Genomic DNA, 27,073 nt, shown 5'->3' with positions numbered 1-27,073 from the left:
GATTGCATAATCTGTGGACCTATTGGGGCGGTAAGCAAATTGGAGTGGGTCTAGGGTATCAGGTAGGGTGGAGGTGATATGATCCTTGACTAGTCTCTCAAAGCACTTCATGATGACAGAAGTGAGTGCAAAGGGGGCGATAGTAATATAGTTCAGTTACCTTAGCTTTCTTGGAAACAGGAACAATGGTGGCCATCTTGAAGCATGTGGGGACAACAGACTGAGATAGGGATTGATTGACTATGTCAGTAAACACACCAGCCAGCTGGTCTGCGCATGTTCTGAGGATGCGGCTAGGGATGCCGTCTGGGCCGGCAGCCTTGCGAGAGTTAACACGTTTAAATGTTTTACTCATGTTACTCACGGTGAAGGAGAGCCCACAGGCTTTGGTAGTGGGCCGTGTCAGTGGCACTGTATTGTCCTCAAAGCGAGCAAAGAAGTTGTTTAATTTGTCTGGGAGCAAGACGCCGATGTTTGCAACGGGGGCTGGTTTTCTTTCTGTAATCCGTGATTGACTGTAGACCCTACCACATACGTCTCGTGTTTGAGCTGTTGAATTGCGACTCTACTTTGTCTCTATACTGATGCTTTGCTTGTTTGATTGCCATGAGGATGGAATAACTGCACTGTTTGCATTTGGTCATGTTTCCAGTCACCTTGCCGTGATTAAAAGCGTTGGTTCGCGCTTTCAAATTTGCGCGAATGCTGCCATCAATCCACAGTTTCTGGTTAGGGAAGGTTTTAATAGTCACAGTGGGTACGACATCTCCAATGCACTTGCTAATAAACTCGCTCACTGAGTCAGCGTATACATCAATGTTATTGTCTGAGGCTATCCGGAACATATCCCAGTCCATGTGATCGAAGCAATCTTGAAGCGTGGAATCCGATTGATCAGACCAGCATTGCATAGACCTGAGCACGGGCGTTTCCTGTTTTAGTTTTTGGCTACAGGTTGGGAGCAACAAAATGGAGTCATAGTCAGATTTGCCGAAGGCAGGGTGGAGGAGGGCGTTGTATGCATCACGGAAGTTAGAGTAGCAATGATCCAGAATGCTAGCAGCTCGTGTTGTGCAGTCAATATGCTGATAGAATTTAGGAAGTCTTGTTCTGAGTAATATGCTCGGAAGCGGTGGATGGTGTGCTCGCCTTCTGAGACCAGTAGGCCGCTCAGTCGGCCTCTGGGATAAGATCCCATGTCCAGGGTGGAGGTCCGAACAAAGGATTCACTTTGGGAAAGACGTATTCCTAGTCGTAATGTTGGTAAGTTGACATTGCTTTATATCCAATAGTTCTTCCTGGTTGTAGGTAATAACACTTGAGATTTTCAGGGCTAACAATGTAAGAAATAATACAGAAAAAGGCGACCATCTGTGTCGAGGAAAGAAGCCACTATTGAAACCCCACATTTGTCATCATCATTTGTGTTAATTAAGAAATAACCATTTTCCAGCAATTGAGGTGTAGCTCAAATCTGACATAATGATTTAATTGATTTGTCTGCTGGAGTGTGGACAGTGCATGTCAAAAAACAGTAGTCTATAAAGCATACCAGAGAGACTGGGCAATGTAGTGCCTGTATAGGCTATCTATCAATGCAGATCGTGTGTGAATTTCTATACACGGGTGTGTGTTTGTAGTTGTGCGCGTGTCTACGTATGCCTCTGCTTATCTCCACATACTGTACTGACTTAGTGAGTGTGTAAATGTACTGGATATAAATTATGGGTTTGCAGTTGGGTCTGCATTGCAAGCCCCATTGTCTGAGCCTCTGGCCTGGACATCTGTGTGTGTGCACTCGTGCAAGTGTGTGCATGTGCATGCTTGTGTGTGCGGCATGCCAGCAGGAGTGGGACCGTCCAGTCGTAGATCACCTCTGACCCCTGTTCTCAGATCAGCCCAAACCTCCCTCATCAGGAGTTACACAATACAGCTGCATATCAAATGTGTTTTGCCTTGAAATGAATTGAGTCAACCCAACTCCATCAAGTGACTTCTGGCCTTTTAAGCCAACTAAAGCCAACTATGAGATTACCCTTTGATACTGTTTATCAGTATTCAAATTGCTGTGTATTGAAGAAACTAGAGTCAAGCACGTTCCACCCTCATCTATCACAACTAACTTGGCCGGGATCAATGGTAATTGTCCACCTACACGGCCGAGACCTACTGTTAATCACATGCAGCTAGAGCCTCTCTCTCCCACTGTCTATCCTTCCCGCTGAGAGAGCCCTCACACTGGCCTCCTCTGTTCGGCTGCTGGCTGGATGACCAGGGTCTACTCTCACTAACAATCACATCCATTTTACCCCGACCAGGCCCATCCCCTCGCAGCCCCGCACCAGAATTCTCATGGATCCACTTCAAAGAATCTATCCGCCACTCTCTCTCTCTCTTTTCATTCTTCTTTTCTTCTCTCTCTCTCTCTCTCTTGCTTTCGCTCTCTCTTTCTCTCCACCTCTCTCTCTCTCTAGCTTTCTCTCTTTCTCTCTCTCCATCCCTATCTCTCTCTGTCTTTCTGTATCTCTCTCTCTCCACCCCTCCATCTCTCTCTCTCTCTCTCTCTGTTTCTCTGTCTCTCTCTCCCATAACAGTGTGTTTTAGAGCCCTCTCAAGACACTGATATCAATTCATTATTTTCGCAATAACCGGATTACGATCAATGACCCCCCTCCATCTCCTCTCTAAAAAGGGATAGTTTCCTCTGTCCATTTTCTCTCATTCCCCTGAATCCCTCTATCCTCTATGCGTTTAGATGTAATGTATAAACCCCTCTTTTCAGATGGACACAATGGGGCCTTGTAACCCTGCTGGTGTTGATTCTGCCTCAGGGAGAACAGAGACATTTACTGTAGCTCCTGTACCTGAATCTGGTAACAAGGTGACTGACTGATGTGAAAAGAGGGGATGGAGAGCGGAGGTAGACACTTCAGAGTCTCTTTGAAAGTGTATACTGTAGGCTGATTTTGAAGGTAATTTGGACATTTTAATGTGTGCTGCCCGGGTTCTGGACATGTGTGCATGCATGTGTGTGTGTGTGTGTGTGTGTGTGTGTGTGTGTGTGTGTGTGTGTGTGTGTGTGTGTGTGTGTGTGTGTGTGCGAGTCACTGTGAATTTGGCCTTCCTCTGGGCTGTGAGTGGCTGACTGCTGCCTCCTCCTCCTGTATGGAGCAGCAGTACATAGGGTATTATGGCTAAAATGCCTCATCTCTCTGCTCACCTGAAGACATCTAATGTAATGGACACATTACTGTCATCACTGGCCGCCACCATCAGCTTAGTAGGGGCAGAGATGGGAGTGATACGACAGAGAGGAGACATTTGGTTACAATGAGCGTACCTCACTTCCTCAACATCTTTGGTATTTGGTCATTTATCAGGATCCCCATTAGCTGTTGCGGAAGCAGCAGCTACTCTTCCTGAGGTCCACACAGAACATGAAACATGACATAATACACACCATTAATAGACAAGAACAGATCAAGGACAGAACTACATCAATTTAAAAATGGCACACATCGCCTACATATCAATGCAAACACGCAAACTTTCTAGGTCAAATAGGGGAGAGACGTTGTGCCGTAAGGTGTTGCTTTATCTGTTTTTTCATTTGAGCGATATGAGTCCATGCAATAAGGGCTCTATATAATACTGTACGCTTTCTTGAATGTGTTCTGGATTTGGGGACTGGTGCCATGTCTGGTGGAGTAAGTGTGGGTTTCAGGGCTGTGTGTAAGTTGACTATGCAAACGATTTGGAATTTTCAACACATTAATGTATATTATAAAAAGAAGAAGTGATTCGGTCAGTCTCTCCTCAACTCTTAGCCAAGAGACACTGGCATGCATAGTATTTATATTAGCCCTCTGATTACAATAAAGAGCAAGACATGCCGCTCTGTTCTGGGCCAGCTGCAGCTTAACTAGGTCTTTCCTTGAGGCACTCGACCACATGACTGGACAATAGTAAAGATAAGACAAAATTAGAGCCTGCAGGACTTGCTTTATGGAGTGCGATGTCATAAAAGCAGAGCATCTCTTTATTATGGACAGACCTCTCCCATCTTTACAACCATTGAATCTATATGTTTTGACCATGACAGTTTACCATATAAGGTAATGCCAAGTAGCTTGTTCAACAACCACACCATTCATTATCAGATTCAGCTGAGGTCTAGAATGATTTGTACCAAATACAATGCTCTTAGCTTTAGAGATGTTCAGGACCAGTTTATTACTGGCTACCCATTCCAAAACAGACTGCAATTATTTGTTAAGGTTTCAGTGACTTCATTAGCTGTGGTTGTTGATGCGTGTATGGTTGAGTCATCAGAATACATGGACACACATGCTTTGTTTAATGCCAGTGGCAGGTTATTGGTAAACATAGAAAAGAGTAGAGGGCCTGGAGAGCTGCCCTGCGGTACACCACACTTTGCATGTTTGACGTTAGAGAAGCTTCCATTAAAGAAAAGCCTCTGAGATCTATTAGATAAAAGCCATTCTCAAAAACAGGTTAGGGTCAATAATGTCTAAGGCTGCACTGAAATCTAACAGTACAGCTCCCACAATCTTCTTATTATCAATTTCTTTCAACCAGTCATTAGGCATTTGTGTCAGTGCAGTACATGTTGAGTGCCCTTCTCCATAAGCATGCGGAAAGTCTGTTGATTTGATTTGATTTGATTTGATTTGTTTAAGGAGAAATAGGATTGTATTTGGTCAAACACAAAACACACATTTTTCAAACAGTTTGCTAAGAGCTGGCAGTAAGCTGATATGTCTGCTGTTACAACCAGTAAAGGCCTCTTTACCACTCTTGGGTAGCAGAATGAAGTTGGCTTCCCTCCAGGACAAAGACTTTCCTCTAGTCTCAGATTAAATATATGACAGATAGGAGTGGCTATAGAGTCAGCTACCATTCTTTGTAGCTTTCCATCTAAGTTGTCAATGCCATGAAGTTTGTCATTATTGACCAAATTAAAACTTTAAAAACTTTTCCTTCATTTTTAATTTTTTTATGCTTGAGTACGATGGCTCACTGTTTGTTGTTGGCATTTCCTGCCTCAGTTTGCCCACTTTGCCAATGAAGCAATCATTAAAATAATTGGCACCCTCCTAGGTGGCGCAGCGGTTAAGGACGCTGTACTGCAGTGCCAGCTGTGCCACCAGAGACTCTGGGTTCACGCCCAGGCTCTGTTGTAACCGGCCGCGACCGGGAGGTCCGTGGGGCAACACACAATTGGCTTAGCGTCGTCTGGGTTAGGGAGGGTTTGGCCGGTAGGGATATACTTGTCTCATCGCGCACCAGCCACTCGGGCACAGTGCATGCTAACCAAGGTTGCCAGGTGCACGGTGTTGCCATGGGAGTGATACGACACATTCGTGCGGATGGCTTCCGGGTTGGATGTGCGCTGGGTTGGGTTGTGCATCGGAGGACGCATGACTTTCAACCTCCGTCTCTCCCGAGCCTGTATGGGAGTTGTAGCGATGAGACAAGATAGCTAATAGCTACTAACAATTGGATACCACAAAAAAGGGGTAAAAATAAATAATAATAATAACAACATAATTTGTGATGAATAAGCCATCTGATTCGATGAAAGATGGAGTTGAATTGGTCTTTTTCCCCATAATTTCATAATACAATTTCTTCTTTTTTTGAGTTTAGTCACGTAATTTCGCAATTTGCAGTAAGTCAGCCGGTCATCTCCTTCAACCGTACTGTTTTCAATTCCTCATCAATCCATGGAGCCTTAATATTTCTAACAGTCAGTTTCTTAACAGGTGAATGTTTAACAATAATTGGAAAAAGCAATTTCATAAATTCATCAAGTGCAGCGTCTGGATGCTCCTCATTAATCACATTAGACCAACAGATATTTTTTATATCATCCACATAAGTCACAGCAAATATTTTGCATGATCTCTTATACTGTCACGCCCTGACCATAGAGAGCCTTGTTATTCTCTATTTTGGTTAGGTCGGAGTGTGACTAGGGGGGGGGGGGTTCCTATCTAGGTTGTTTATTTCTATGTTGGCCTGGTATGGTTCCCAATCAGAGGCAGCTGTTTATCGTTGTCTCTGATTGGGGATCATAGGCAACCATTTCCGCACAGTGTTTTGTGGGATCTTCTTTTTGTGTTGTTTTTGCCTGTGAGCACTCCAGAATGTCACGTTTTGTTTATTCTTTATTGTTTTGTCATCAAATATTTTCACATCAAATAAAATATGTCGAACCGATTTCACGCTGCGCTTTGGTCCGAGTATGCTTACGACGATCGTGACATATACACTATTTTAGGCCCAGCTTTTGGAACTTTGGCATTCCTGGATATAGCCACTATATTGTGATCACTGTATCTAATGGGTTTGAACACAGCTTTGATAAAGGTTCTACAGTATTAGTACAAATGTGATCAATACATGTAGATGATCTTGTTCCTGTAGTGTTTGTAAACACCCTGGTAAATTGATTAATAACCTGAACCAGATTACAGACACTGGTTACAGTGGAAACATTTATCTTGAGCGGACAGCTTGATGAAAACCAGTCAATTATTCAGGTCCCCAAGAAAGTAAACCTCTCTGTTTACATCACATACACTATCAAGCTTTTCACACATATTATTTAGATACTGACTGTTAGCACTTGGTGGGCTACAGCAACACCCCAAAAGAAAAGGCTTTAGATGTGCCAAGTGAACCTGCAACCACAACACTTCAATAACACTTGACATAAGATCTTCTCTAAGCATTACAGGGATATGGCTCTGAATATATACAGCAACACCTCCCCCATAAGTATGTCTGTCTCTTCTGTAAATGTTATATCCTTGTATTGCTACTGCTGTATCATCAAATGAATTACCTAAGTGAGTCTCAGAAATGGCTAATATAGGAATGTTATCTGATATTAGCAAGTTAGCAAGTTGATTTCATGAACCTTTTTTCTAAGGTTACATATATTAATATGGGCTATTTTGAGCCTGTGTAGCTTATTAGAGATAGACATAATATGGAAAAGAGCAAACAAAGCAAGAGGCAAATATATACATTCAGCAGTCCATTAACCAGTTGGGGTGTGTGTGTGTGTGTGTGTGTGTGTGTGTGTGTGTGTGTGTGTGTGTGTGTGTGTGTGTGTGTGTGTGTGTCTGTGTGTGTGTGTGTGTGTGTGTGTGTGTGTGTGTGTGTGTGTGTGTGTGTGTGTGTGTGTGTGTGTGTGTGTGTGTGTGTGTGTGTGTGTGTGTGTGTGTGTGTGTGCTGCAGGGTTGAAGCTACGAACCCATAGGCTTGGCTCTCTCATCCCTTCCAGGCTTTTGGGAGGGAGGATGGACAATGAGCCTGTCATAGCAGATGTAAGAAATGTCCCCACGCGCTCTGGCAGCTTTTATGGCTGGGATAAGTTCTTTCCTCTTCTGGAGCACAGCTTCCGGATAATTCTAGATGAGGAAGATATACATTCCTCTGAAGTTCTTGGCTCTTTCCAGAACAGCTACCTTGTCCTTGAATCTCAGGATCTTGACCACTATCTCATGTGGAGATTCTGCAATTCCGTCCACAGCCATGTTGTTCTGCATTGATTGTCCCTCGAGATAATCTGATTTGTCCGTCATTGTTATCATGGATTCACATACAGAACTAATGTCCTCTCTCAATGACTTACAGAATGCAGTCATGTTTCCATTCTCATGTTTAAAGTCATCGAGCTGAGACCCTGGTAGAACTGCTAATTGTTCTTCAAGTTCTGGACCTCTCTGGTCAGATCGTCCATTATTTTATTAGTTGATTCCACCAGTATTTGGACAAAACACTTGAAGCTATTTTCTTGTTGTTGTGACAACTGCTTGTAGAACTCTTTTTGTTTGTTAAAAGATCTTTCCCCTGTGATAGAGAGACACCACTGTCCTCAAAGGTACTCCTGCCTGCTTTGGTCTTTGTCATGGAAGCAACACAGGTTACGCTGTAACTCCTCGCAGTTCCAGACAGGGCAGGTCGCAGGGAAGATTGAAAACAACAAACAGCAGAGATCTAGACAGCCACAAGCCCAGGACAAGCCGCGGTCCCAGCCACAATGGCTAACAGCGTCGCGTGCTGCCTTCAAGCCCTCAAGAAAACCCAGCTATTTTGATAGGCTGGTTGCTACGCCAAGCAGCTCCTCAGACCCTGGGTCGGCAGGATCACTGGACAAATAGCAGCGGTCCAAGTAACGGATTTTCAATAGACTTTCAAAACTTTCCAAAACAACAAACCAAGCTCTCCCTCGTCCTGCGTTCAACAGGAATATACAAATGCTAGACACTGGAATTGGTGGAGGATGTTTAGCTTTTTTGTGAAAATGTCTTTCCAATCAACCTGTAGGGTAAACCAGATTTGGAGCCATCATATAAATGGGATAAATGAAGCAGAGAATCGTGTTGAGGTGACGAGTCCTACACTCCAACATGTGTGTCTATGTACCTGCAAACGGCTGGAGGTTGATCTTTAATGAGATCTGACTGGCACCCGTGCCAAGTGTGGAGAAGTGTGAAAAAATGAATATGCACATTAATCTTCCTGTTACACAAAAACATGCCATAGAGATATAGATAGCGATCTCCACAGGGTGAGAGTTCAGATTGGATCAAACTGATCTGACGAAGTTACAAAATCAGACGGTTATGCAGCCCTTGTTACATGTGCAGAGACACACACACTCACAGTCTCACTACACTACACACTCACTGTCTCAATACAATACACACTCACTGTCTCAATACGGTACACACTCACTGTCTCAATACAATACACACTCACTGTCTCAATACAATACACACTCACTGTCTCAATACAATACACACTCACTGTCTCAATACAATACACACTCACTGTCTCAATACAATACACACTCACTGTCTCAATACAATACACACTCACTGTCTCAATACAATACACACTCACTGTCTCAATACAATACACACTCACTGTCTCAATACGGTACACACTCACTGTCTCAATACAATACACACTCACTGTCTCAATACGGTACACACTCACTGTCTCAATACAATACACACTCACTGTCTCAATACGGTACACACTCACTGTCTCAATACAATACACACTCACTGTCTCAATACGGTACACACTCACTGTCTCAATACAATACACACTCACTGTCTCAATACAATACACACTCACTGTCTCAATACGGTACGCACTCACTGTCTCAATACAATACACACTCACTGTCTCAATACGATACACACTCACTGTCTCAATACAATACACACTCACTGTCTCAATACAATACACACTCACTGTCTCAATACGGTACACACTCACTGTCTCAATACAATACACACTCACTGTCTCAATACGATACACACTCGCCAAAAGGAGCCACACAAAGCCATGCCTGTACTCACTACCCACCCCACCTCAGCCCTTTCGAGCCCTGTACCCCCTCCTTCCTCTGCCCTCACCAGGGTTTGTGACCAGTGCCCACCCTTCAGCTCCTCTGCTCTGTCCACACCCAATCTACCATTGGGCATCCGCCCCCAATCCCCAAGAAATAGGAGACAACCGTGTGTGTGTGTGTGTGTGTGTCCTCACTGTGCCCTGCTGTTATCCTGGTGGGGCAGGATGGGGGTGATTAGGGAAACCCAATCTGGTGGGAGCAGTTTGGTAGTGAGGGATGAAGGGAGGGAAGAACAGAGTAGGGAACAGAGAGATGAATAGAAAGGAAAGTGTTTCACTTCGTCCACTGAGCCACTCAGACAGAAGGGGAGTGTTTGGGATGGAATACTGTACACTGCTACAATGCAGTTCAACCAAGGTGCATGAACAAACTGGATCTTGCAAGCACCTGGATGGGGGTGGGATGGGGTAGGGTTCAATGTTTATTTATTTGATTTTATTTAACCTTTATTTAACCAGGTAGGCTAGTTGAGAACACCTTTATTTAACCAGGTAGGCTAGTTGAGAACACCTTTATTTAACCAGGTAGGCTAGTTGAGAACACCTTTATTTAACCAGGTAGGCTAGTTGAGAACACCTTTATTTAACCAGGTAGGCTAGTTGAGAACAAATTCTCATTTACAACTGCGACCTGGCCAAGATTAAGCATAGCAGTGTGAACAGACAACAACACAGAGTTACACATGGAGTAAACAATAAACAAGTCAATAACACAGTAGAACAAAGAGTCTATATACATTGTGTGCAGAAGGCATGAGGAGGTAGGCAATAAATAGGTCATAGGAGTGAATAATTACAATTTATCAGATTAACACTGGAGTGATAAATGATCAGATGGTCATGTGCAGGTAGAGATACTGGTGTGCAAAAGAGCAGAAAAGTAAATAAATAAAAACAGTATGGAGATGAGGTAGGTAAATTGGGTGGGCTATTTACCGATGGACTATGTACAGCTGCAGCGATCGGTTAGCTGCTCAGATAGCAGATGTTTAAAGTTGGTGAGGGAGATAAAAGTCTCCAACTTCAGAGATTTTTGCAATTCGTTCCAGTCACAGGCAGCAGAGAACTGGAAGGAAAGGCGGCCAAATTAGGTGTTGGCTTTAGGGATGATCAGTGAGATACACCTGCTGGGGCGCGTGCTACGGGTGGGTGTTGCCATCATGACCAGTGAACTGAGATGTGTTTTGTGGAGTGTTTAAGTCTATTTTTAGCAAAAAATTCCTAGTGTGTTAAACATTCCCTGAGGTCAACATTTGACCACATTTGAGTGTAAAGACATAATCACCCAATGTGGGATTCGCTGTTTGGTTAGAACCACAAGAAAGCAAAACAAAACCTCTTTTGATAAACTGACTGAATGAACTCCTCCTCAGTCAGTATATACACACACACACACACACACACACACACACACACACACACACACACACACACACACACACACACACACACACACACACACACACACACACACACACACACACACACACACACACATACACACACACATAAATATATTTGAGTGAAGCAGAGAAGGATGCAGATCAGCACACCATCTATGGCTTGTGTGTTTCTTATACGTAGGAACATCCGCTCAAGACTCACTCAAACTCGCTCCAGATTTCAGCTCGGCACCGAAACTGACGTCACGTAGGTGAATCCACAAGTTCAGGTGCGTCTCTGAGAGTGCTCAGAGCACATCAGTTCTAGTCAGCGTCTCACCCTAGACGGCCTCTCCCTGGAGCTCTGTTGGATCTGACTATGGCAGAGTGAACCAAGCAGCCAAAAGTGGGGGTACATGGAGCCTCCCTGACACTCAGGAGAGAAAAGGTGAGGAAGACAGGCTGATGTGTTGTTCTGTTCTCTGTCAGCTGACTTCTTTTTCTCTGTTTATTTCATTAGATGAAACATTTTTAAAACTTTGGAGACGTGTTATGTAAAATGTATTTTTGTTATCACATGATGAAAGTATTGTGGGGTTGAAAATAATAATTTCATGCACAATGTCTTGAATTTACCTATCATAATAATAATAGATGTATTTTATATAGGGCCTTTCATTACACATTGAATCTCAAAGTCACTTTAAAAACAACTTATGAAGTGAATAAAAAAACAACACTTCAACTTATTGATATTTTATTACTATAGCATGGAAACCCCATTGATGTGAATATTGTGTGTCTTCGAGAGGTGAATGTAACGTGCAGTTATAGTGCAGTTATACAACCTTACGGCTATATAGCTCAGCTGTACACTCTTAGGGGGAACCTATAAGGGTTCTTCGACTGTCCCCATAGGTGAAACCTTTGTAGAACCCTTTTTGGTACTAGGTAGAACCCTTTTCGGTTCCATGAAGAACCCTTTCCAGGGTTTGACCTGGAACCAAAAAGGGTTCTACCTGGAACCAAAAACTGTTCTCTTATGGGGAAAGACAAAGAACCCCTTTTTTCTAAGAGTGAAGTACATTAGAAATGTTGGCTGGATCAATAGTTCATTATAACATTGGCACTGGTCTAGCCAAGCAACTGTATTCAGTTCTCTTTCTCTGTCTCTCTCTCCTCCTCCTCTCATCTCTATACTTCCTCCTCTCATCTCATTCTTATTCTCCTCCCTCTCTGTTTATTTTTTTAACCTCAACTTTCACCCCCCTTCTCCTCTCCTCTTTCCCTAGAGTAGAGTGGATTGTTCCTGGGCAGCAGAGGAACGATGAGCTTGGGAACCCTGTACCTAATGTTTTAATTTTTTTTATTTTACCCCCTTTTCTCCCCAATTTCGTGGTATCCAATTGTTAGTAGTTACTATCTTGTCTCATCGCTACAACTCCCGTACGGGCTCGGGAGAGACGAAGGTCGAAAGCCATGCGTCCTCCGAAACACAACCCAACCAAGCCGCACTGCTTCTTAACACAGCGCGCATCCAACCCGGAGGAAACACCGTGCACCTGGCGACCTGGTTAGCGTGCACTCTGCCACAGGAGTTGCTAGTGCGCGATGAGACAAGGATATCCCTACCGGCCAAACCCTCCCTAACCCGGACAACGCTAGGCCAATTGTGCGTCGCCCCATGGACCTCCCGGTCGCGGCCGGCTGCGACAGAGCCTGGGCTCGAACCCAGAGTCTCTGGTGGCGCACTGGTCTAGGGCACTGCATCGCAGTGCTAGCTGTGCCACCAGAGAGGAGGCACCTAATGTTTTCTTATCTCCTCCTTCCTCTCTCTTCCCTCCAACTCTCCCTACTTAGATCCAGCTCTCACCCCCTCTCTCCTCTGGTCTCTCCCCAGGGTAGAGGTGTGTGTTCTGGGCCAGAGGAGCAGGAGAGATGACCTGGGGGACACTGTACGCCCAGCTGGCTGGTGTGAACCGCCACTCCACCAGCCTGGGGAAGGTGTGGCTGTCTGTCCTCTTCATCTTCCGTGTCACCGTGCTGGTCCTGGCGGCCGAAAGTGTCTGGGGGGACGAACAGAGTGACTTTGTCTGCAACACCCTGCAGCCGGGCTGCGAGAACGTCTGCTACGACCACTTCTTCCCCGTGTCCCACATCAGGCTCTGGTGTCTGCAGCTTGTCTTCGTCTCCACGCCCGCTCTCCTCGTCGCCATGTACGTGGCCTACCGTAATCACGGCGACAAACGCCAGGTCCTGCAGCAGGGTTGCCGCAGCGACAAGGCCCAGGCGGCCCAGGAGGCTGAGCTAGAGAGTCTGAGGAGGCGGAGGCTGCCAATCGCCGGGCCGTTGTGGTGGACGTACGCCTGTAGTCTGGTCTTCCGCCTGCTGTTCGAGGGAGGCTTCATGTACGTACTGTGTTAGCTCACTGAGCAAAGCCTAACAAGTCTTTATTTCAGGCAGACAAGTTACTTGAGTGTAGCTCAATGAACCTGTTACGGTTTTCTTCCGTTGAAAGAGAGTCGGACCAAAATGCAGCGTGGTTAGTTCGATACATCTTTAATAGACGAAAAAACACGAACAATACAAAAACAATAAACGTAACGTGAAAACCTAAACAGTCTATCTTGTGCTAACACACACAGAGACATGAACAATCACCCATGAAATACTCAAAGAATATGGCTGCCTAAATATGGTTCCCAATCAGAGACAACAATAATCACCTGACTCTGATTGAGAACCGCCTCAGGCAGCCATAGACTATGCTAGACACCCCACAAAACCCCAAGACAAAAACGCACCACAATAACCCATGTCACACCCTGGCCTGACCAAATAAATGAAGACAAACATAATATACTTCGACCAGGGCGTGACAGAACCACCTCCATTACATACAAACGCTTAAGAATAAGATGTCGATACACTTCCTCAAGATTCATGACATCACCATGTACAAGTGTAGGATCTTAATTTGATCACCCTGTTGCGGGAGAATGTTCCCGCAATGCAGGAAATGTAAATCTTGTAGTGTATTTGAGGTTAAAAAGGCTTCTGAAGTTTGTAATTTCCACTTTGAAATGTCAGACATGATTTTCCCTTTACGAAAAATATATCAACCCCTACAAAAATGTCCATGAATTATAATCAACAAAATTCACATTTCCTGTTGCTGTAGGATTATTTACCCGCTGTTGCAAACTGTCTGAAATAAAGATGCTACATCTGTAGTTCTAAGCCTTTATCTTCCCCTTCGTTCTCCAGGTATGCTCTGTATGTGTTGTACGACGGCTTCCAGATGCCCAGGCTGGTCCAGTGTGACCAGTGGCCCTGTCCCAACGTGGTGGACTGCTTTGTCTCCCGCCCCACAGAAAAAACTATCTTCACCGTTTTCATGGCCGCCTCCTCCTGCGTCTGTATGGCTCTCAACATGGCCGAACTGGCCTACCTGGTCGCCAAGGCTATCGCTCGGTGCCCGTCATCACGGCGCAGAGTGGGGAAACAGAAAGGGAAGGGTGCAAACTGTTCCTCAACCTCTTCCAAAGACAAGACTCTGCAGCAGAACAAGAAGAATGAGAAGTTGTTGTCGTCCTCTTCGTCTGGGTCCACCTGCAGCAAGGCGGTGTGAGGACGGGGGAGCTATAGACATAGCGTACATATGCACACCCAGACGTGCAAAACATAAGTAGCCTACAGTACACACACAAACACACCGAATCATAAATATGTGTAAACACTGTGTAGCCCACTCCAGACATGCACAGAAGATCTCCTTCCCCGCTTCAGTCATTGGAGTCTCTACGCCATCTAGTGGCCAATATTCACACATGGCCACTGACCACTCACAGGCAAAGACAGGCCTACAGACAGACAGTTTGTATTGCTCCTATGGAATTATGATGTTGTTAATGAAGAGATAACATTGTAAATACACTGACAATGGCATTCGCAGAATCACAGTAGAGTACTACGAGTAAAGGCTTACGCAATGACCTACAGAGGATGTGTGTGTTTTAAAAACGCCTGAAATAAAAACATTAGATATTTGATATACTGTCTGATCATTGAGACACATTTTACCAAAGCTGCATTTCACAATTTGGGTGATGGTGGGTGGTCAGATGTTTGTAAATCATGTGGTTGTGTTAGTGGGCCTGAGGAAGCACATCCCAGCACTTAATCATGAGATGTGATGTATTATATATATTATTTTCAGATAGCATAAATGTAAAATAGAGTAATACAAAAAATATACAAAGTGCACAAAGAAGATGTTCAGATAGTACAGGTAATATGGGAGAGGAACATCAGTCCTGTACTATAACTCATCTATATGCATTTATGCCTACTCTCCAACATAGTCAAGGCCATCATTTCCCCCTGCGCGCGGAGACGCCATGCACAATTTTGGAGTCCTGGTGTGGAATTTCGGAAGAGCAGGGTGGCAGGGTGGGATGGGAGGTGACGGGGGGTTGACGGGTGGGCGACGCCGCCCCCACCCTCCCCCACGCGTGCACTCATGGATGGTCACACAATGTGACAGTAGCGATGGTTGGGCACGGGACGCAGCCGCTGCGCTTTGCGGGACCCAATCTCCAGGTTCCACACGCGCCCTTAGACTAGCATCGCTTTGCTCACCCTCACGCTGTCTCTCTCTCTCTCTTGTTCCTCTCTTTCTCTCCCGCACGCCTGGCCTCGAACCCCGCGGGAGAAAATAAGAGAACGCAGATCGCGACGCTTCCGGGAAAAAGTTTTTGGCCGGCCGCTGTCAAAGGAGATTGGTAAGCTGTCAGGGATGGGGAGTGAGGGGGAAGGGGAGGGATCTTTCTACCTGGGAAGGTCTGTAGGATTTTCCAACCCTTTCATTTGGATAGCTTCAGTGACCACCGGATATTGCTTCAAGTGGCCAAGGCTTGGGGAGTCTATCCATGCACCCTGTCCTTATGCTTATTTGGGAACGCCAAGTAGCCACTTTTACGCTCACCAATTCCAATGCGAGTGATGTTGACTTGACTTAACCTGCAATAAATTACTGTATCAATAGGTATTCTGTTAGGATATCTACTGCCTAAGGTTAATATATTTAAATAACTTGGGTCAGTGTGGTCAAAGAGTTAAATGGTGCGGCCGCTGGAACACAATGCCGCTGATCCCAGTCAATAGCCAGTGCCAAGGAGTACAATGCGTGTCTGGCAGCTTCTCTATTGTTACAGGTGACAGACGGTATTTCATCAAAACCTCAAAAGGATCAACACATATGCTGTCATTATAGAGGGGTATTGCACCACTTTGATACCAGCGCGTTATTGAGTAGGCTAGGCCAGGCATAACGACCATTGAGTCATCTATTGAAATTAATATTGAACTGTAGAAGGCCAGTGATTTGAGTTGAGCTAAAATGGGCTACATTCAGCAACAATGCAACACCAATCGATAGATTGGGATACTGTGGTAATCATAGTGATCATAGATTTTACAGTAACAGCCTGCCTGTGTTTTAACATGGGGAAAATAGGTCCTTGTTTTCAAAGTTTGTAAAACCACTTCATGTCCAAACAGGAGTTTGTAACAGGTAGAGTAATGCAGCTGGGATATGTTGTGTTGTTGTATCTATGTATTGGTGATATAAAGCCCTCTGTAAATGCATATCAGTCGATCCGGGGCAAATATTTCCCCTCATCAGCAGTTCTGTGTTCTGATGATCCGAGCATTCCTCCCAGGCTGTTATGTACTCATTCAGACTGCCACAGATGGCCAGCCATTGTAACCCGCTTGCCCAGCAACACACAGACAGGCCTATGGATGGATTGTATACATTCCTCAATTAAATCTGCCTTTCAAAACAAAACACATATGTCCATCAATGCTGTGGCATTCATAGGGTTCATGGTTCCATGTAGTCTGTCCAATTAGAAACACCCAAGTCACCTATTTCAGAGAAATAGACATTTTGGGGGAAGATAATGGAGGTTTTTGACTTTGAAGACATGATACATTTTTATTGGTGGCCAGTAGGCTTTTAGCCAGTCTAAAAAGATTAGAGTTTTCCACTCATCTCCGAAGTGTCTATATCGTAAGTTGCATGGACAATAGGCATACAAAAGAATGGTTAATTAGGGTATTTGGGCAATGTGAGCATATTTAAATGACATTATAATTGTAATTCATAACTGATATGATTTGTTTTTTGCTTCCAGGTATTGTATTTCTTTTGAACCACTAGTTGATGGATTTATCACTGACAATACAACAACATTTTAGTAAGTCCACCGTCTGTCACTACTTTGGGTGTTTTTTTGTGTCATTGGACATCTGGTCCTTTTTTCATCTGCTTTGCAATGTGTTTAAAAGTTGCCGTGGGCACTAGATTCTCAATTGTAGCTGATTTGAAACAGATACAACTGTAAAATGTCAGCACTGGGAAAAACGTTCCTTTGAATTGCTGCTAATGATTCTAGTAGGCCTGTAAGAAGCACAATGGTGGTGCTCAGGATTTTTTATTGGCACGCTTAACCTCAGTCTCCAGTACTGTGATTAGAGAATGTATTAAGGAAGTATGTGGCCGGTCGAGAGGGAAAGTGATCAAGGCAGCTTGTTAGTCCCGTATGACTGACTCGATGGCGTCCATCCTGCGTCTGAGGGTGGTTGTTCGGTGGTCTCCACAGCTGTTCTGGGCTGTGCTGAGTGGGATGCCACATTACAGAACCTCCAGATAGAAATGTATTAGAACAGATATGTATCCTTTACGTAGAACAAGGAATCATGCCGCCTCCTAAATGCAACCCTGCTGCCTCCTTCAGTGCCAAACGCATTGGCTTTGACTGAGAGATTGTGTGACATTACTGAGTGATGTCGGGAGCAGAAAGTACATAGGATGGATACAATGTGTGTGCATAATATGACAGTAATCTTTTGTAATATTATGGCTTCAAACCAGAGGTCAACTCCACCAATGTTTGTTTTGGTTTCTGAACCTGTACATTTTCATTCAAAGTTTTTATTCCCCTCTTCTCTCATGTCCCCTTCTCTCATTTCCCCACCTCCCTTTCCTGTTTTCTTACCCTCTCAGTTGTTACTCACCCATGCCTGTGCTCTCCCTCTCCCTGGCCTATGCTCTCTCATTCTGTGTGTGTTCTCTCCCCACCTCTCTCTTCCCTCTCATCCCCAGTCGGTGCCTACACAGCCCTATTCCCTCTCTGTTGCTCCCACCTATCTCCAGCTTTCCCCCACCTCTCTATCTGCACCTCTCTCCAGCTTTCCCCCACCTCTCTATCTGCACCTCTCTCCAGCTTTCCCCCACATCTCTAGCTGCACCTCTCTCCTGCTTCACTCAACCTTTCTCCTGCCTCTCCTCCAACCTCTCTCCTGCCTCTCCTCCAACCTCTCTCCTGCCTCTCCTCCAACCTCTCTCCTGCCTCTCCTCCAACCTCTCTCCTGCCTCTCCTCCAACCTTTCTCCTGCCTCTCCTCCAACCTCTCTCCTGCCTCTCCTCCAACCTCTCTCCTGCCTCTCCTCCAACCTCTCCCCTCCTCTCTCCCCCAGCTTCTCCCCACCTCTCTTCCAAAGCCGTTCCCCTCCTCTCTCCCCCAGCTTCTCCCCCTCTCTCTTCCCCAGCCGTTCCCCACCTCTCTCCCCCAGCCATTCCCCCCCAGCCTCTCCCCACCCAGGCCTCGCCCAGTTGCTACTCATCCCAGGCTGTGCTCTCTCTCCCCAGGCTAGAAATCGTGTGAAGCATGGGTGACTGGAGCTTTCTGGGGCGGCTGCTGGAGAACGCTCAAGAACACTCCACCGTGATTGGAAAGGTGCCTGATTGATACATTGATACATTTATACAGTTATTTGATTGATTGACCCTTTTATTCCTGTGGTATATAGCCCCTTATGCCGTCTTATGTGGCGTTATGTCACTTGTGTCCAGGTGTGGCTGACAGTCCTCTTCATCTTTCGTATCCTGGTCCTGGGGGCGGCTGCGGAGGAAGTGTGGGGTGACGAGCAGTCGGACTTCACCTGCAACACGCAGCAGCCCGGTTGCGAGAACGTGTGCTACGACGAAGCCTTCCCCATCTCGCACATCCGCTTCTGGGTGCTGCAGATTATCTTCGTGTCCACACCCACCTTGATCTACCTGGGACACGTGCTGCACATTGTCCGCATGGAGGAGAAACACCGGGAGAAGGAGGAGGAGCAGCGGAAGGCCAGCCGGCACCAGGAGGAGAGAGACCCTCTGTACAGGAACGGAGGAGGAGGAGGGAAAAAGGAGAAGCCCCCAATCAGAGACGAGCACGGTAAAATCCGCATCCGGGGGGCTCTCCTGCGCACATACGTGTTCAACATCATCTTCAAGACGCTGTTCGAAGTGGGCTTCATCCTGGGTCAGTACTTCCTGTATGGCTTCCAGCTCAGCCCCCTGTATAAGTGTGGTCGCTGGCCCTGCCCCAACACGGTTGACTGCTTCATCTCACGCCCCACAGAGAAGACCATCTTCATCATCTTCATGCTGGTGGTAGCCTGCGTCTCCCTGCTACTCAACCTGCTGGAGATATACCACCTGGGATGGAAGAAGGTGAAGCAGGGGGTCAGCAACGAGTTTGCGCCCGACCGAATGGCGCTCCCCTTGGCCAGAGACGAGGCGGTGGAGTCCAACATGATCCAGGAGGGGATCGCCCACCCGGCCCTCAACTGCCTGCCCACGTACGGTGGCGTGAACGTGGTGTACCTGCCCAACGAGCAGGCAAACGCCACGGACGCTTTATCCGAGCAGCAGGCAGCGGCGGCAGAACTCAAGATGGACCCTTTCCATGAAGACTTCCTGCTGGAGGCTCCTCCCACGTCCTTCTACGGCAGCGAGGGCAATGGCCAGCAGCAGTCCGTGGAGCAGAACTGGGCCAACATGGCCATGGAGCTGCAGACTCTGGACGCTGCCAAGTCCTCCTTGTACCCTCCTCCTCCCTCCTCCCCTTCTCCGCCACCCTCCTCCTCCTCCCACACCTCCTCTGACCAGGAGCAGTCACCCCCTCCACCGGACACTGCCCCTCCTATCCCCGACTCCCGCTCCTCCACCCTCCCGCTGGGGGAATCGAGAAGGAGTGAGGAGCACCAGCAGCAGGAAGAAGAGGCGGCGCTGCCGCTGACGCACGTTGATGATGTCACGGTGACCCGGGTGGAGATGCACGAGCCGCCCGTTTTCATAGCGGCGGACGCCCGCAGGCTGAGCAGGGCCAGCAAGACCAGCAGTGTCCGAGCCCGGCCCGACGACCTTGCCGTGTAACACATACACACACACACACTCTCACACACCTTCACACAATCACATACAAACACATGCAGACCCCTATCCACCACCGCACCCCAACGCCTCTGGGTTCTATACATTATATATCTTTGAGGCTCAGGTGTCAAATGTTGTGTGAAATACAGAGGCGATGTGGGAGGGGGGAGGGGGGGCTCTGGAGTTGAGATGCTCCTGACATTACTCTCTACAGAAGTTGCGTTATCTGGAGATGCATTCGGTGAGGTGAGGCATAGCTTAGTGCTTCAACGTTATGAGGTGCCAACACGTATGTGGAGAGGGAACACATTCACTGTTTGCAGCTCAGATGCCATGAAAGGATTAGAGATATTGGACTAACTAGTTTGGGACATTAGCAACATTTCGGATGAATATAATTCTGCTGTTTTCTTTATTCTTTGATGGTAGACATCAGAAGAGGGTTTGCGCTTTCGTTCATTTTTTTCTCTCCTCCGTTTATTTTTTCTTTTCTTGTGATGGACCCTTTAAGATGCAGCCGATGTGTCCTATTGTCTCTTCCTGGTGTCTGTCTGTCTGCCTCGTAGCTAGCCGTCTGTCTGTTCCATGCTCACCCTTCCTATTAAGCTGAATGAAGAGAGGGACGCTCTGACAGTATGGTGGAGTGGAGAGAGACGGGGATAGGGTACCTGGGTGGCACTTTATTCAAAATGACTTGCTATTTACTTACAGATGACATGTTAATCACACACGACTAGGCACATTTTGGTACCAGGTAGTTAACAATGAAGTACCCTCTGATAATATGTAATGTACCAGTAAATACCAGGTTAATACCAGTGCATAAGGTAACGTCCTACCGGTTACTGTCGTGTGTAGCCATACTAGTGTGAAGCTTCAACCCATGTTACCACCTCGATCCCAACCTCAGGCTTGGTCTTTAGGATTCACAGGCATTGTGTGTGTGTGTTTCTGTGTGTGTGTGTGTGTGTGTGTGTGTGTGTGTGTGTGTGTGTGTGTGTGTGTGTGTGTGTGTGTGTGTGTGTGTGTGTGTGTGTGTGTGTGTGTGTGTGTGTGTGTGTGTGTGTGTGTGTGTTTGTGTGTGTGTGTGTGTGTGTGCGTGCATGCGTGCGCAATAGATATATTATAGAGTCTTGTTTCAATGTCTACAACAACATTTAGGCAGTTACATCAGGGTAAATAATATATATATGTAAATATATTACATAGTACATATAGGGTATATTATACATATAGAATTATGACTTATAAAGAACCCATACTGACGCTTGTGTTTGCAGTGTGTTAAAGACGTGTGTCCTCATCGTAAAGAAATTCAGCAGATTTAAGACTGTAGGCCCCCCACTGGTAGTCAGTATGGGAAGTTTCAGTATAGTGCTTAGAGAGAGTAGGCAATAGAATTGCTAGAAGATAGATAGATACGGAGTATTATTTAAGGCAATGACATTTCATTCTTTGTTACTGAGTCATAATAGCAAAATCAATAGGAATGTGCATTTGCGTATCATTTTCTTAAACTCCTGCCAGTTTTTTAAATCAGAAAATGGCTCTTAACATGCAGTTGTATTTCTTTTAAGCTTCCTGTTTTTTTTCTCTCCAGATTAATTCATTTTATTGTCATCTAACATTCAGGAAAAAATCATAGCTATCGAACAATGTTTTGGACAGATCTCTTTTGCATTTTGTACCTCTTTATGTTTTGAACAACGGTATATTCTGTTACTGTGAAACTACAACTCACTACTACTGACTCCCTCAAGCACTTGACCTTTGACCTTGTTATGATGAAATGATGAAATCATATGTTATCATTCCACCACCACCTGAAGCAGGGGGCACTTCAATTTTGCCACGTAAAGTAAGAACAGAAAGTTGTGATTCTTACAGTACATTTCAACAATGTAGATAGGCTGTTTGTTCCCATTTCTCTCTCTATCTCCCCCTCACTTACCCTCACACTCGTCCTTCCTTCCTTCCTTCCTTTCTTTTCTCTCTTTCTTTTATTCTCTCTCTCCACACACACACACACACACACACACACACACACACACACACACACACACACACAAACTCTACATTGGGGTACATCTTGGGATAGAGGGTTTAGACTGAGACTGTGAATGGGCTGTTGCTGTGCTCTGCTGTATGATGTGTTAAAATGCTTAGAGAATCAGGTCTGCTGCTTGTTGCGTTGCCACACACACAGAATCCAAGTGCCTCACAAATTGTTTACATACCATGCACATACAGTATGTTTAAAAAAAGCCACCAGGTGATGGGATCGAGCTGTGACATTGTAATCCAAAAAAAACGAAGAGCAGGTCAGCTGTGCACCAAGGAGAGAAAATCTAAAATGGCCACCATTAGTACTCTGTTAAGAGTTGTTGAAAACAAGTTACGGTTCTGTTAACTCATCATTTCTGTTCATAACCTTGTCATTTCGATTGTTTAAAGTTGACACTTTAGCATGTAGATAATGATCTGGACAGTTAAGACAGAATGGTGTTCTAAGATAAAATAACAAAGGACATCTCAAAAAGAGGATGTCTCAATATTTTAGAAAGTATTTATATTTATGAGAGAATTACCAGATTACCAAATACAAAAAAAAGTAGATTTTGAAAAAAAGATTGCATCTTTGTTGACTTTTTTGTCGAAAAAATACTAGAGAGGTGTTTGGCTAGGTTAAAGTTATACTCCATTGTTGTGTCAGGCACCCCCCCCCCCCCCCCCCCCCCCATCAGAAAACTGACATTTGTTGGACTTTGGAATCTCTGGCGTGGAGTGAGATTTCATTGGCCAGTGAGGCAGGGAAGGAGATTTAGATATGCTCAGACCAGATACCCCATTGTGAAATCACTGTCTATGAAGAGAAGTGCCTTACGTCTGAACTTTTGTAAGAACATGTTGATGTAAATGTTAATTTACCTCAAATGTTTACAAAACTGTTACTGAATAAACTTTTTGTACCATATCTAACTTGTCGCCTGGGGGTTTTGTTTGGTGAAATAAAATAAGTACTTTGGCTTCCCACAATGCAGAAAGAGATAGTAGTTATGCTTTTTGAGGACATGGGGGTATGAAGGGAGGGGGAGACAAAGTGAGAGGAAAAAGGGAGGGGTGGGGGTGAGAGGAAAAGGGAATGAGAGGTTGGGAAGACACACAGGCACACGGTTTTCACACTGTGATGAGGAACATCCATCAAAATGTAATTTAGTTTCCTTTATAACATGCAACTATAGCTAGCCTATCTGACAGGCTGTAACCAACACCAATGGGGAACAGTTGGGTGTGATAGTGAAATTCAAGATATCTCAGCCACTTTCAGTACTTAGCCCTTACTGGTTCAGTATTCACAGAGATAAAAATACAATTTGGGGAGGGGCCTGAAGGAAGTGTAGGGGTGAAATGGATCACAATCTTGGAGAATTGGGGATGTCTGGAGTGAATTTGGTGGATTGAAGAAAAGATAGTGGGCGAAGTCTTGGACTAGGAGAGGAAGATCTTAGTCCTTGGAAGAGTACAGACAGCATATTCCATCCTTAGCTCTCCCTCTTTTGCTCTACATACATCTCTCCTACTCTTCCTCTCTCTCTCTCCCCCAAACCCCACCGTGTAGTGTGCTCTCTCCCGCTACATACCTCCCCTCCCTCCACATCTCCCACTCCCCCGCCTCTCTCACTCTCACTCTGACCCCCAAACCCCACCCTATACTGTGCTCTCTCCCTTTACTTACCTCCCCTCCCCTCCCCCACATCTCCCTCTCCCCTGCCTCTCAATTCAGTTCAATTCAAGTGGCTTTATTGGTATGGGATACATGTGTTAACATTGCCAAAGCAAGTGGAGTAGATAATATACAAAAGTTAAATAAACAATAAAATGAACAGTAAACATTACACTCACAGAAGTTACAAAAGAATAAAGACATTACAAATGTCATAGTATGTACTATATATATACAGTGTTGTAACAATGTGCAAATGGTTAAAGTACAAAAGGGAAAATAAATAAGCATAAATATGGGTAGTATTTACAATGGCATTTGCTCTTCACTGGTTGACCTTTTCTTGTGGAAACAGGGCACAAATCTTGCTGCTGTGACGGCACACGGTGGTATTTCACCCAGTGGATATGGGAGTTTATCAACATCAGGTTTATTTTTCGAATTCTTTGTGGATATGTGTAATCTGAGGGAAATATGTTTCTAATATGGTCATACATTGGGCAGGAGGTTAGGATGTGAAGCTCTATTTCCACCTCATTTTGTGGGCTGTGTGCACATAGCCTGTCTTCTCTTGACAACCAGGTCTGCCTACGGCGGCCTTTCTCAGTAGCAAGGCTATGCTCACTGAGTCTGTACATAGTCAAAGCTTTCCTTAAGTTTGGGTCAGTCACAGTGGTCAGGTATTCTACCACTGTGTACTCTCTGTTTAGGGCCAAATAGCATTCTAGTTTGCTCTGTTTTTTTGTTAATTCTTTCCAATGTGTCAAGTAGTTATCTTTTTGTTTTCTCATGATTTGGTTGGATCTAATTGTGTTGCTGTCCTGGGGCTCTGTGGGGTGTGTTTGTGTTTGTGAACAGAGCCCCAGGACCAGCTTGCTTAGGGGACTCGCTGGTGATAGGTGTAGGAATCGATTCCTTTTAGGTGGTCTCTCCCTCTCTCCCTCTCCCCCCTGTTGTTTTTTCATTGCCACACTAGTTCATATCATGTGATTGGCAGAGGATTGCCTAGTTAATCGCTGGCTATAATTCCCCCTTCGCCCCTGGCGTGCCTCTGCAGACCTAGCCCACTGACCCTGCTGAGAGCAGCACTTCCTTTATGCCCCCGAAAGCACAGGGGATTGAGCCCTAACAACAAAAACTAATCACCCTCCTCCCCTCTCTTTCTATCGCCCGGCCACTAGCCTGGCAGTGTGTGTGTGTGTGTGTGTGTGTGTGTGTGTGTGTGTGTGTGTGTGTGTGTGTGTGTGTGTGTGTGTGTGTGTGTGTGTGTGTGTGTGTGTGTGTGTGTGTGTGTGTGTTCATGTGACACACATCAGTCATGTGAAGGTTAGCTGCCAAACTTTTCTCTGTGACCCTTTCCAGGGATCTGGGAAGACTATCGTTGCTATGCAAACATTAGCACACAGACGATAAATTGGGTGTATCAGGCATCTGCCTGACAACTTTGGTAAAGAGACACCAGATGCTGGGAAGCCCATCACAGAGCTAGGTACCAATACATTATTTTGTCACTGAGCTTGTCCAGGTAGAAATGGACCTTTGGCAAAGATCTAGAACCAGTTTACCATCACCTTAATAACCATTAAGGGGGAACACAAAACTGACTTAAGATCATTCATCTGCAATGAGGCTGAAATACCAGCTGTCATAAACAGGAATGACAGCTTATGTCAGCTTATAACCAGTTTATGTGGGCTCTGGTCAACTATGCAGGGAATAGGGGTTTTATTTTACAATCAGCTACCTGTCGTTTTACACATTATACAATACATAGGGAATAGCGTGTATTATACTGTCAGGCATCTGTGTCTGTCTGGTTTCCAGTGACCCTGGCATCTTTTGTCATCACAATGGGCAAAAATGTGGCTACAGGGCCATTTAGTTGTGTGGAGGTCCGTGAATGCCATCGTTGTCACATGACCAGTCTCAGTCATCGTTGTCACATGACCAGTCTCAGACATCTGGCACAAAGAGACCAACCATCCCTTTTATCACCCCATGAACCCCTTCCCTCCACTTTACCCCCATAGGATGTGTGTGTGTGTGTGTGTGTGTGTGTGTGTGTGTGTGTGTGTGTGTGTGTGTGTGTGTGTGCATAAACTTTGGACCATAGACAGAGTAACTGAGTATGAGATCTGCCCCAGGCCTAAATGGCATTAATGATTATATAAGCAATAAGCATAGTGAGCCTACCAGTACCACTGCCAAGTGGAGTAATACTCCTACTGACATAGTGTTCCCACCTTGGGAAGGGAACCAACATGCTGCTGTTACGAATATCAATAATTTAGATAGTAAAGAGTCAGCGGCAGCACACTGAATCTTCCCATGACATTGACCTTGAACATGTGTGAGTGAACATGTTGAACAAAGTGGACACCAACATCAGCATCAGCATGCCACCGTGCCATGCAAAAACTTCCCGACATCCCTGAGCTTGTGAAAGTCTTCGTATACCACCTAGTGGCCAAGGGGAAAACCACAGCCACGTTGAATACCTCGTGTCAACGGTGCGCGCGCAGTCATCGCCATTTTGAATTACAGCCGCACTTCGCTGGCTGTTGACTGAAAGGAGGCACGATTTCTTCGTTTCTGAAACATTTCTGCGCATTCAAAGCTATACTTACTGGATACATATTGTGAGGGATTTACTTCGCTCTAAGTATGGCTCACCGAAATCTTAAACAGATCAACATTCAAAACAACACACCGTCGCCGAAACCTCAGCAGCAGTACCACCAGCAGCAGCAGTACCACCAGCAGCAGCACACAAAGCGCAACATGGACTCTCCAGGCATGAAGCGAAGGCCGACTGTTGCGGATGGGAAAACCCCACCACCAAAGCCGCCGACGGCTGCCAGCCCTGCGGCAGAGGGGGAGGGTGGAGCCGGAGAGTCGCAGGAGATGACGCTGGATATAAAGAGTTTCAGGAGACCCGGGGAGAAAACCTTCACGCAGCGTTGTAGGTTGTTCATCGGTAACCTCCCGACAGACCTCACGGAGGATGATTTCAAAAAGCTGTTTTCCAAGTATGGCGAGGCTAACGAGGTGTTTATCAACCGAGACCGAGGATTCGGCTTCATTCGACTGGTAAGACTGCGTTTTAGAGTAACGTTAATCAGTAATATCTAACTCCGTGGTGAAGGAAGCTCCTTTTGAATGTTGGAGTTTAGGCCGCATTAGTATCGATAGCCATCTGTTTCCCCTAGTTAGTTAGCTACGATTTATTACTCAGGC

At 45.5% G+C, this 27,073-nt stretch overlaps 3 protein-coding genes across 6 annotated transcripts in view; all 3 read left to right on the top strand.

The window, feature by feature from the left end:
• The first annotated feature begins 12,751 nt into the window (after positions 1 to 12,751).
• Positions 12,752 to 14,862, top strand: LOC109879367 (gap junction beta-2 protein-like). Its single transcript, XM_020471539.2, has 2 exons — positions 12,752 to 13,249; positions 14,109 to 14,862. Exons 1-2 carry the CDS (start codon positions 12,780 to 12,782, stop codon positions 14,470 to 14,472), a joined length of 834 nt encoding a protein of 277 aa, XP_020327128.2. The 5' UTR covers positions 12,752 to 12,779; the 3' UTR covers positions 14,473 to 14,862.
• A 509-nt stretch (positions 14,863 to 15,371) lies between these two features.
• Positions 15,372 to 23,086, top strand: LOC116352764 (gap junction alpha-3 protein-like). Of its 2 annotated transcripts, XM_031792776.1 has the most exons (4): positions 15,372 to 15,625; positions 17,042 to 17,104; positions 18,559 to 18,646; positions 18,763 to 23,086. In XM_031792776.1, the coding sequence occupies exons 3-4, from the start codon at positions 18,578 to 18,580 to the stop codon at positions 20,110 to 20,112; spliced, it is 1,419 nt and encodes a 472-aa protein (XP_031648636.1). In that variant the 5' UTR covers positions 15,372 to 15,625; positions 17,042 to 17,104; positions 18,559 to 18,577; the 3' UTR covers positions 20,113 to 23,086. The 2 variants fall into 2 exon arrangements, with proteins under 2 accessions (XP_031648636.1, XP_031648637.1); XM_031792777.1 differs by lacking the exon at positions 17,042 to 17,104.
• A 3,268-nt stretch (positions 23,087 to 26,354) lies between these two features.
• LOC109883374 (paraspeckle component 1-like) overlaps positions 26,355 to 27,073 on the top strand; it is a 35,864-nt gene continuing 35,145 nt past the window's right edge. Inside the window, exon 1 of one of the 3 annotated variants that reach the window (XM_031792775.1) lies at positions 26,355 to 26,926. In XM_031792775.1, coding sequence (XP_031648635.1) covers positions 26,501 to 26,926 — 426 coding nt within the window. In that variant the 5' untranslated portion in view covers positions 26,355 to 26,500. The remainder of the gene's footprint in view (positions 26,927 to 27,073) is intronic. The other 2 variants (XR_004203471.1, XM_031792774.1) reach the window with 2 other exon arrangements.

The sequence above is a fragment of the Oncorhynchus kisutch genome, linkage group LG16, assembly GCF_002021735.2.
Source record: "Oncorhynchus kisutch isolate 150728-3 linkage group LG16, Okis_V2, whole genome shotgun sequence".
Classification (NCBI taxonomy): Eukaryota; Metazoa; Chordata; class Actinopteri; order Salmoniformes; family Salmonidae; genus Oncorhynchus; species Oncorhynchus kisutch.
Note: the sequence above shows the minus strand (reverse complement) of the source record. Positions and strands in the feature narration are given on the sequence as shown.